Raw genomic sequence first — 11,746 nt, 5'->3', positions numbered from 1 at the left:
TTTAGGAATTTTTTAAATCCAGGGGTCCCCTCCCCACAAGAAGTTCCTGCACAACCTTATGAACTTCATTAGGTCAGAATCAAGGGGTCTTCGGCAGCTTAGGAAATATAGGACAGGAGGTTCAATGATGAAGTGATTGATTACCATCTTTCTGCCTCCCAGGTTGAGTTGTCTTTTTTGCCATCTGTTGAGTTTGCCTTCAATTCTGTTTAACACCCATTGCCGTCTCTGCTTGTTGAGAGTGATTCTAAACCCCATAGGTATGCCCAGTAGTCTAAAGATGACCCCATCCTCCAATGTGTTACACCCAACTTGGATCAACCACTTAGGAGGCTTGTCAATAAGGGTTTTTATCCCTATTTTCTTGTGATTATTGAAAGATCCAGATGCTCTATAGTAGATGTCCAGACATTCCTAGAAGCTTCTTATGCTTTGCTCATTGTTGGCCACTATGGCATTGGTGTCATTAGCAAACATTTGACTGCATAGTTGCTTACCATTGGGGAGAGCAATTCTATTCATTTCTGTTTAGATTCTTCCTCAAATTCCAGGCCCTCCCACAGTGTGATGATAGCATCCAGGATGTATCTTCCTTTGATAAAACCCTTATATTCCCGGGACTCTGATCCAGTTTTTGAGCTAGTTGGATAGCCTCAAAGCAAGGGCTTTAGAGAAAAAATAATAGGCACTGTTTAACATGGCCCATGGGCCTCCAAGTAGTGAGGTCCTCCTTCTCACCTTTCTTGTGGATCAGCTTGATCGATCCCTCATTAATTGATGAAAGGGGAAGAGACCCAAAAAACACAGCCTCTTGCCAAACTACTAACAAGGGAGACAATAAGATTTCCTTAAAGGTTTTGTCGAATTCAGAGGGCAACCCATCAACACCAGAACTTTTACTCACCTTTAAGCAGTCTATGGCCTTGTCCAATTCCTCCCTTGAGATATTGTTTTCAAGAGATTTAGAGATACCATCTCGGATAGTTGGTTTTTTGGCCTGAGCTATGATGGCAATGCAGTTAGAGATTTCGCCCGCTTTGCTAAAGTCGATGTTGTTAAAGTGGTTGAAGACTCTAGTTCTGTTCCCTTTTTCAAAGTAGTTGGGGGGCTTATTAGGGTCTTGGAGAGGAGAAAGTTTTTCTTTAGCTTGTTTCACTTTTAACATTTTAAACATCTCAAGTGTTCCCAACCGATTAGTCTCTGAAGAAAAGGTTGGTGTGCTAGAGAGAGATCTCCTCTTCTCTCCTGATTTTAGCCCTGGCACTGAGGATATCTGGTTAGTAGCATCCTCCAACTTAAATTCAGTTTGAGGCATAACAGATCTCTTCTGGTTTTTCTAATTTTGGTTACCTCCTTTCTGATGCATATCAGCAGAGCCTGGGTAGAATTGATGGCCAGACTCCAAGCCCTGCTGGCACCTAAGTGAGACCACAGTTGAAGAAGTCAACTTCCAAATTCTTTTCACCTCCTCTTGAACAACCCACAGGCTTAAACAAAGCAGGGTCAGTGTGCAACCACTAGTTGTACACCTTTTTGTCATGATTGTCCAGGAGCAGGATAATAGGATAATGATCTGAAAGGAAATTGGATACACAAGATTTGCATTCACATCTGACAAAGGAGTTACCTGGGGTCTTGCTCACATAACCTCTGTCCATTTTGGCCTTCTTGGTTAATTTCCGGTCTCCAATGTTCCCAAGATCACACATCCCAAAATGATCTACAGTGCACTGCTGTTCCTGGAGCTCAACCCCTTTGAGGATTTGTCACAAGGCTCTGAATCTATCCTCTCTAGATTCCACCATATTAAAACCACCCATTAAGATGATTGGTTCAGGGACAGTTTTTGAAGATCTCCAAGTTCTGATTCTATTAGCTTCAGATCCTCGAGCATAAACCCCAATGTATGAGAAGGTATTCAGCTCAAATGCAGCCCACTAGTCATGCATGTCTATTCTTACATCCTTCAACTCATTCACTCATTCTGTAGATCTCTAGACCCCTGAGAGTGGGCTATGTATATCCAAATGGGTCTTTGGAGATGCTATGCAGCCTTTTATCTACCTCATCCCCAACAACTTTAACTTCAGACAATGCAATGAAGTTAAACCTGCCATGTTTCCTTGAACATTTTTTCACTAACCGAACTTTTGAGGGGTCGGTCAATCCCTTGACATTTAGAGAGGTGCATCTCATTTCCCCTTATCGGGGTGTTGACCTTTCTAGGTCCTGCCTTGGATGCAGATTGTGGGGTAGTTGAACGAACTAGCATCAATAGGTTTACCTGCAGCAGCAGGGCAAGTTGCCATCAATGGTAAACAATTGTGCGCACACCGCCGACCTTTCAATCTCCATGTCACAGCGCATCGACATGTTTTTAACTCCAGCTTAAGTTGAGTTAGTTGAGGTGGGTCCTCCTTTCCACTAATTCTCTCCCAAAGTCAGCTCCAGCTTGGTTTAGCTCTTGGAGTCAATCCCTGCTCGCCCTTATAAGCGATCCATTCCTGCAGATCTAGCCACTCTTAATCACTTCGACTCCACCTTCACTAGCTCTGAAATTAAGTCCACGCCTGCGATTGTGTTGCTGTTCTAAAGCTGCAATCACGGACATCCAAATGAAGCATTCGTCGGCTTGCTCAATCCTGCGTTGCATAGCAATCTTTTGTGTTTATGGCTTGATTGTGTGTACTCATGGGCAACTCACGTCCGACTACTACAACAGCTTGTGCCCGAATGTGCAGTCGATTGTGCGCAGCAGCATGAAGAGTGCCGTCCAGCAGGAAACCAGGATGGCGGCTTCGATACTACGACTGTTTTTCCACGACTGTTTTGTTCAGGTCCGAGAACATGCATGCGCCACGTAAGATGCTAATTAGGTCTTAATTCGCTGGTTTAAGCAACTCATTGTGTCGTGTCTATTGTAGGGCTGCGATGGCTCCGTTCTATTGGACGATACGTCCACCTTCCAAGGAGAGAAGACTGCCTTCCCCAACAACAACTCCCTCCGAGGTTTTGACGTGGTAGACACCATCAAGGCCAACGTGGAATCCTCATGCCCTGGAGTGGTTTCATGCGCCGATATCCTGGCTTTGGCAGCCCGCGATGGAGTAGTGCTGGTAATTTAGCTGTTAACCATACTTGCTGAATGTGAGCTTATACACTTAGATAAATAAGTCGTGATCCCAACCATATCATCAACCAATATTGATGCATCAACGTCGTCCTCTTTTGGTAGAGTGGAGGCCCTAGCTGGAGCGTGCTGTTGGGCAGAAGAGACTCTACCACAGCGAGCTACTCCGAAGCCAACAACCTTCCGGGTCCAACAGAGGACGTGAGTTCTCTCATCGCCAAATTCCAAGCCCAGGGTCTCTCCGTCCAAGACCTCGTAACCCTCTCAGGTGATGACCTCTGTCGTAGCTAATCATCAGCAGCAAATATAATGACAACGTTAATAACAAAACTTATAACGCATATTAGAGTATAACGTAACGCTCTTAATCGACCGCATTTACTGCAGGTGCTCACACAATAGGTCAAGCCCGCTGCGTCAACTTCAGGCAACGGCTATATGACGAGACTGGTAATGGGGAACCTGACTCTACCTTGGACACAACGTATCTCGCACAACTGCAAGGTGTGTGCCCCTCCAACGGAAGCGACGATAACCTCTCACCTTTGGATGTCAACACTCCCAATCGCTTCGACAACTGCTACTACACCAATCTTGTGAACAACAAAGGGCTGCTTAGCTCCGACCAGGAGCTTTATTCCACCTCCGGTAGCTCTACCATCGCCATCGTTCAAAACTATAGCCAAAGCGCTCGATCTTTTCTCACCAACTTCCCCACTTCCATGATCGCCATGGGTAACTTGAACCCCCTCACCGGTACCGCTGGTCAGATACGCACGAATTGCCGTGTTGTAAACTGAAGTCGCTCACCATCTGTTGAGCCCCTTTAGAATCAAGAGTTTTATGCTGCTTTTCAAATTTTATTTAGCTTCACTAAATTTCGCGTTATTCCTAACGAATAATTTGCTAATAGTTACTTGTGAATGAAATTTAGCTACATGGTTTTTTTAAAGGTTCCGAATAAAGACGAGGAATGCACGTGGCGTGGAGCTACGTCCTGCACGTGCATGGGACAATAGTAGCATGTACTCATTCATGCATGACCTTCTTTTAGAATCGTTTCTTCACGATAACCATGACGATACAACGTTGTGGTTACTAAGGGGAGGGATCGAGGGACGGAGGACCATGACGATACAATGTTGTGGTTAATTTCTTAATTTCCGAAATGAGCTGGTAATGAGGACGTAAAACTAGTTCTTTATCCTTATAATAATGGGGTGAACTAGTGACCTGGTGGACACTACAAGGAAAAACATGCTATAAAGACTCCAAACAACGATGCCTAATCAAGTTTTTGACTCTTTAACCGATTGCAAACCCACTTTCTAATGTATGCAAATTTATTCAATAAGTTTCATTTGGATTAGGGAAAATCCCCCAATGTGTTTCATCATTTAATAATTGCAAATTGAGAAGATGTGCCTAGTTGAAATAGAAACTAGTTACTATACCATAATGAAAAACCATTTTGAAAAAAGCCAAAGACAAGTACAAAAATGGGTGATTTGGCACCCATACATCAAAATATACATACACTTTATGGTACATCACTAGCATGGAGCACTCCAAGTGAGTCACACAAATTAACATTTTTTTACTGACAATCCTAGATGATTATCTTATATATGTGTAGATAAAAATAGTGCCTTATTATATAAGCAAGACTTTGTGGTTAGAGTTGGAAATTTTTCATTTTTGAGGTCTTATTTCTCACCAATTCCTTGGTTGGAGTGGGAATTTTGCAAGCCTTCATTTCTAGTTGAACAAATATTGCACATGTGATGATCATTTGTTAGCATAATGTCTCTTTTATCAACCACTGCGAGATCCACCCAATATCGATGCTTGTACCAACGGTCTATACTTACAATTTTTTTCTCCAAACTAGCTCTAGCATTGGTGTAACCACCTCGGTATAAACGTCGATAACGAACCGTTAGTATACACATTCCAATGTGTATATCGACATTCTAGGAAAAATTATAGTTGTTGTCGCTCCACCTCTTTTGCTTGATTCTCTCCACCTCTCCCAGAATATCTCCACACCTCCTAAATCTCCTCATGCTACCCTTTATTCTCTCCCAGTAGATTCTTCTCACCTTTTCACAGGTTCTCTCATATCTACAGATTCTCTTTTACAGCCTCTAGCCAAGGGCTTGTTCCCGCACACACCCTATTCACTTGTATATTTCTTCACCTCCCCTCAAGTGAATACTCCTAGCACACCTGGACCCTATACCAAGTTTCTCTCTTACTTGATAGTCTGCGACCAGTGCCTAGCACACCTCCCCTTAAGTGAACAATCCTAGCACACCTGGACCCTATACCAAGTTTCCCTCTTTCTTGATAGTCCGCGACCAGTGCCTCAAGTCCCTAAACTCATAGTCCTTGACACACTCTCTCTCTATGTGTCCAAGGCTACTATAAGTGCCCGTGACCTTGACCAAAGTGCTCACACATACATCTACCACATGGCCGGTGGCTCAGAGGTGGTTTTACTCTGTTGGGGTAGGTTACATTGGGTTGTGGGGTTTCTCTCTCTCTCTCTCTCTCTCTATCTCTCTCTCTCTCTCTCTCAGAAAAGATGATCCGACTCCTCTTCCTTAGGAGCCTCCATGAAGTTTGCCGATGTCGTTCCTTCTCCACTGGGTTTGCTGTAGCAGTCTCTTGCCATGTGTCCTGGCTTTCCACAGTTGTGGCAAGTGAAGGTCCTTCCTCCTCCTCGTCCTCGAGAGAATCCTCCTCGGGTGAAGAATGCTTTTTCTTCTCTTGCTGTTGAGTCGAGCCATTTCTTCTCTTTGCCTCTGCTCTCTTGCTCTAGTAGAGCTCCTTCTATCTCGTGTAACTTCAATTCAGGTACATTCTTTAGTGTTGCTACAATATTTTCATATTCACCTTTGTCCACACTCTTCAGAAGCACTGCTAGTGCCTCATCATCGAAAAATTACGATAAAACCCATGGAGCTAGCAAAAAATGTGATGTTGCAAACATTCACAACGTCGCAACCATTGATTGTTGCGAGAAGCGATGTCAAATTAGAGATAGATCCAAAATCATGCAAGCTAGGGTACACTTTTGGGAACAGAGCTATAGTACACAATACACATTTGTACTTGATTGGATGGGCATGGCCTATAGACAAGGTCAAGATGACGAGTGCTTTGAGTTCACATTTGATGGGAAGAAGGTTTGTAGTAAAGCATGGTATGTAATGCATGGCATTGGTAAGTCAACGTTCTATAGGCTTAGAAAGAAGTTCTTGAATGGTGCATGTAATGTCAGTCATGGCAACAGTGGGATAATACGGAAGGGCATGACACATGTTGAGATGGCAAAATCAATCATACAGGGCTTCATAGAGATGACAATGCCGATCAAATGCCACGTAGGTCAAGGACAACTATGCATGGAGCCTGCGAGACCCAACGTGTTCTACCAGCAATGTACAAACAGGTGGACATATTACGTGAAGTGAATGTCACACTTGTCTCATTCGAATACCGGCCACTGTCACAACCATCATTCTCAAGATTGTGGAACACAGAGTTCAAGACAGTTAGTTTATCAAAAACTAGCACCTTCTCAAAATGCGACATTTGTACGGCAATCAAGGTCAAGTTGGAATCAACAAAAAATCAAGAGGAGCATGCCAGATACATGGCACAAAGAAGGGCACACATGTTGCAGCAAATGAGTTGTAGAAATCTATACTATGCTTGAAGGAGCTCTTCCGAATTGAACCCAAACAGGTATTTGTGTATTATACATGATAAGATGGACCAAAGCAAGATTGCCATACCACAAATTAAACCAGTTCCTAAATCTCTCAATGGGGTTGAGAGGCTTCCAGTATCCTTAACAGGAATGCTCCCTCATGGACATGGACAAACAGCTTATGGTCACTTTGCCTTGGGGTTATGGCCAAGTGATCCCAACTTCACAATTTCATCTCTCTCAAAATGTTTAAGAAACTTAGAAAGAGGAGAGCAACACATGTATGGTGACTTGAGCTCACAAAACTCAGATGCAGAACCACGAACAAATCTTTTTGATTGTGTTTTGTCTACTATGGCCCTGTATCAGCATGTGGAAGTGCTGGAGAGAAATGCATATTGTAAGCAGAGCATTGAGGATGCAGATGCAGAGACACATTGAGGATGTAGATGCAGAGACACATGTAGAAACAAATGTGGATACAGAGGGAAATTGTTCTTCACATATGCAGTCAGTCTTTCATACTAACACACATGTGCAGGATAGGGGCAATGGCAATGCCTCAAGTTTAATGTCATCAAATTCAAGGACATTTTTCAAGAGATTGCCAAGGACGTTGTTGTTGCAACTTGACAATTGTGGTTCTGAAAATAAGAATCGATATGTATTTGCCTATCTATCCCTATTGGTTGCACGAGGAGTGTTTGACATGGTGCAGCTTGGTTTTCTTATGGTTGGTCATACTCATGAAGATATTGATGCATTGTTTAGTTGCTTCTCTGAGAAGTTGAGGAAACAAACCATTTTCACATTTCCACATTTGATGAAGATCTTTAATGAGTGTGTTAGTATGCATCCAGCACCCTTTCTCCTACAAAAGGTGGCAGACTGCTTTGTCAAGGGATGCTTACATGATGGAGCCGATAGCTTGATTGGACATTCAAAGCCATTGCAATTCAAGTTTTATATGAGTGATGGAATACCTTTGATGCAATACAAAGTACACCCCAAAAATGTTGATTGGTTACCAGAAAGTGGTATAGAGTTATGGAAGAGAAATGACCAAGGAGGACCCAAGCTTCCTGAAGGTTTTCCAAAAGTATTACCAACCTTTGAGTATGTTAAGGAAAATGAGAAGGTTGTGGAGGGCTTAAAAAAACATGTCAATTGGTGGAAAGAGCACTTCCAAGAGAAAGGAGACCAAAGGGATTATGCTTAGTGGATCAATCCGGTCCTTTGCCTATTGGGAGAATCCTATGCTACACATGCAAACCCCTAGTGCAAGGGAAGACATTGGATTTCATGACTTTTGGCCAAGGAGTGTATGCGAAAAAGCTGAGCCTCTTAACCTTCAAGTGGAGGATGATGTAGATGAAAGGTTTGATGTAAATGAGGACCAGAAGAGTTCAACCCGACTCTTGATGTGTCTAAAGGAGATTTTGTGCTTGTACAACCTTGTGATGCAAATTACCTAATATGGTTGGGAGTGACAACAAGTGACGTTGATCAAAACAACAACTCGATAAACTACCTACAAGTTCAGATACAATATTGGGCAAAAAAGAAGAAGAATGCAAGTGATTGGAGGTTTATAAGGATTGTTGGAACAAGTATTGGTGAGAGAACAGAAATGATCCTCAGCACTGGGAAGACACTAGCTGTATCATTTGGGCATGGAAGCCCAAGGGTGGACGACTTCCAGAGAAAATCAAGATTCCAAAGGCTATAATACTCAAGGCCAAACAGAATCAATTGAATCAACATGAAAGTGAGGCACCATCACACGTCAGTGCAGTTGAGCAATAATGATTTGTTAGCACATGGGCAACTAGCTTCGTAATCTTTTAGCAATGTTGTATAAAGCTACCAAACTCATAGTTCAATCATTATTCAGATTGTAAGGCTTTCTTAAGCTCTTAGATTTATGGTTCACCCATTGTTCAAGAATTTTGATTCAATACAGATGGTGATCGTTTTAATTCTATCACCTAGTCTTTCTTACAACTTAAAGTTAAATTGAATATCCTTTCTTTGTTAAAGTTTCTGTGTTTGATGGTCAACTGGAGGCTATGTGATATAAACAAACTTAATTCTTGGTGTGCATGTGTGTGTGTGTGTGTGTGCAGGTAAATTTACATCCCACCAACATCATATATAATTGTTACAAATGTACAATAGTACATAAATCATATCGCATTAGAGAACATCCAATAATAAATCTTGCATATCGCACAATAAACACTGTATTGGATCTAACAAAGAATTGTCCCAAAATTGACCATATTTTCCAAAATTTCTAAATTTGAGTTAATGATGGAAGAGTGAGTTCCATCACGCATGTATTGATCCAAGATTTGCCAAATGCCTCTCCATAGTCGCCATCTTCTGTAACGAAATTGCATGCATAATGTTTGTCTCCCAACAATGAAATAACTGGTCATAAAAACAATCAATGCTAAAAAGTAACGGATGTCACCCTAAAAAAATTTGCTACAAACACAAACAAGCTTTATGTTTTGATTTCACCTGAATGTAACATCTAGCATTATTACTTTTCATTCAGTGGCATCTTCTATAGAGGTCCTCTTTACATCCCATCCCTCGCCCAATTTTTTTAAATCCAATCATTATCAAGGGACCTCACTTGGTATGTTAACTTTGTTTTCTTGACACCCTCACATGATGCAAATATCTATGCAAAGGCACTAAATGGTATAAACCAACTCAAATAGACGTCTTTAGAACCTATTGATGGTTTCATTGTTGCATGCACTTATATTATTCTTGTATGTTGCAATGATGTCTGTGCAAGCACAAACCCATCCTTAGCTAGACAATGGTGGTAGTGGGATAGACTCCAGTCTACCAATATTATCGTTTGCATTAGCCAAAACATACATCGAACTACAAAAGAAGATTCCATGTGCTGTTAAATGGTTGGGTGGGTTATCATATAGCAATGTGCTCATATCTATATGAAAGAAATTGATTCTTCCATTGATGCACTCTGAATTTTGCTTCTCCACATTTGATGGATATAAAGCTGCAAGAAAATTTTTCATGGCTATAGAGCACAAAACAATTAGGTATTGAACATAAAAAACAAATACTACATATTGAATCTTAATATTTGCCTTAGATCTTATAATTTCATCATGGTGATGTAGCATTATGTCTATGTGCATATAAACATGTTGCACAAGGACCTCAATTGCACCATTTCATTAGGAATTTTTTGGACCCAAAGAGGGCCTCTTGGATTAACTTTTGATTAGGAATGGACCAATAGGAAGAGGGCTGGGTGCACATTTTTGACTTCTTTGACCCTAGGGGGCCTAGGCTTTGGTTTGCTAATGGGGCCTAATTACTACTCTTGTCCCCCTACCTCTTGGGCCCAAACTTAGAGGTCCCCCCACCTAAAATTGCGCAGATGAAAAACCCTAAAAATTGAAAATTTTTAATTTTTTCCCAAAAGTGTGTTTTCCCTCTCAAACTTCCCCCCCAAGGTTTGGAAAGCTCATTTTGAACCTCTTTCTTCCTCTTCTAAGCTCTCCATTTGCTGGCAGAAACTCCATACCTCTCAAGCTCTCCCTCCTTGTCAAGCTCCCTCAGTCTCAAGCTCCCTCTCCCTCTTTCTTCCTTTTCTAAGCTCTTCATTGCTGCAGAAACTCCATCCCTCTCAAGCTCTCCCTCCTTCTCAAGCTCCCTCCCTCTCAATCTCCCTCCCTCTCTCTCTCTCTCTCTCTCTCTCTCTCTCAAGCTCCCTCCCTCTCCATTGCTGCAGAAACTCTATCCCTCTTTAGTCTACTCTAGGTTCAGGAAGCCTATTCTCAAACTCTAACCCTCTTTCAAGCTTTCCATTGCTACATTGAAAACCTTGAACTTTCTCTCCTCTCCACTCTGCTGTTGTAAAACAAGCTTTTCTTTGCCCTTCTTCTCTTTTCTTACCACCATGGCCTCTTGTAGTAATGTGAGAAGACCTAGGGAGAAGGTGGAAGAGCTTGTGCTGCATAACACAAGAGATGAGAATGGAGTTTGGGCTCCAACAAGATTCAGGGTTGGGGCTTGGGTCTACATGCAGCCAAGCTCTAAGGGACCACATCGACGAGTGCATCAACTGGAAAATATGCTACATCATTAGAAGGGGCGGCTACAAGGCTTCAAGCATACTAAGCAGGAAGGACTGGTTGCCATAGTGCAACATGTGTATACCCTTGGAGACCTGTACATTCAAGGCCAACGACCAAGGTTTCCTTCAAATTGTCAGTGTAACATAAACACAGCTTTCACAACATGCTAATATTGGATTTTTTGTTTCAAATTTTCTTATGATTCTCCATTTTCTTATGTCTCTCTGGAGATATTTTTCCCTCTAATTATGTTGAGGAACAACCACTCCAAAGCCTCACTGGAGTTTTCTATGCTATGCATGCATCCATTGGAGAGGCAATGTTTGTATCTCAAAGCCCAAGTGATCTTGTACATAGAACAATATCTTTTTCTTTTCTCACTCATATTTTGTAGATAAAAAACCAGTTTTATTTGGCAAGCTAGAAGAGATCCCCAACCCCCCTCTTAACAATCCCGAATGGCCCAAACCTGATGCTTGGACCATCTTATACTAAAAGTTTAAGATGGTAAGTGATATCAAGACATCACTCAAGTTTTCAAAGGCATCTAGGTTAGTAGGGCTAAATTGGTTTTGTCCTTTACATGTTTTTGTGCACATGTTCAATTCCATGCCAATGCACCAAACAAAAATAATGTATATTTGTAAGGAGGTACGGTCTGACCTCATTCAAAGCTTACTAGAAGAGGGTTGGGAGGTTAATGAGGGGTCACATCAAGGTGATGTGTACAAGTAATACCATATTGGGGAATATAGGAATTTCCCACAA

At 41.9% G+C, this 11,746-nt stretch overlaps 1 protein-coding gene across 1 annotated transcript; it reads left to right on the top strand.

Moving 5' to 3' along the window:
• Positions 1–2,507: 2,507 nt before the first annotated feature.
• LOC147614099 (cationic peroxidase 1-like) lies at positions 2,508–4,018 on the top strand. The gene is made up of 4 exons (XM_086780396.1): positions 2,508–2,837; positions 2,925–3,116; positions 3,236–3,398; positions 3,518–4,018. Exons 1-4 carry the CDS (start codon positions 2,616–2,618, stop codon positions 3,928–3,930), a joined length of 990 nt encoding a protein of 329 aa, XP_086636522.1. The 5' UTR covers positions 2,508–2,615; the 3' UTR covers positions 3,931–4,018.
• The last annotated feature ends 7,728 nt before the right edge of the window (positions 4,019–11,746 follow it).

This window comes from Cibotium barometz, chromosome 42 (genome assembly GCF_041138505.1).
Source record: "Cibotium barometz isolate CiBa-2024 chromosome 42, ASM4113850v1, whole genome shotgun sequence".
NCBI lineage: Eukaryota > Viridiplantae > Streptophyta > Polypodiopsida > Cyatheales > Cibotiaceae > Cibotium > Cibotium barometz.
This window is presented reverse-complemented; position numbering and strand designations above follow the sequence as displayed.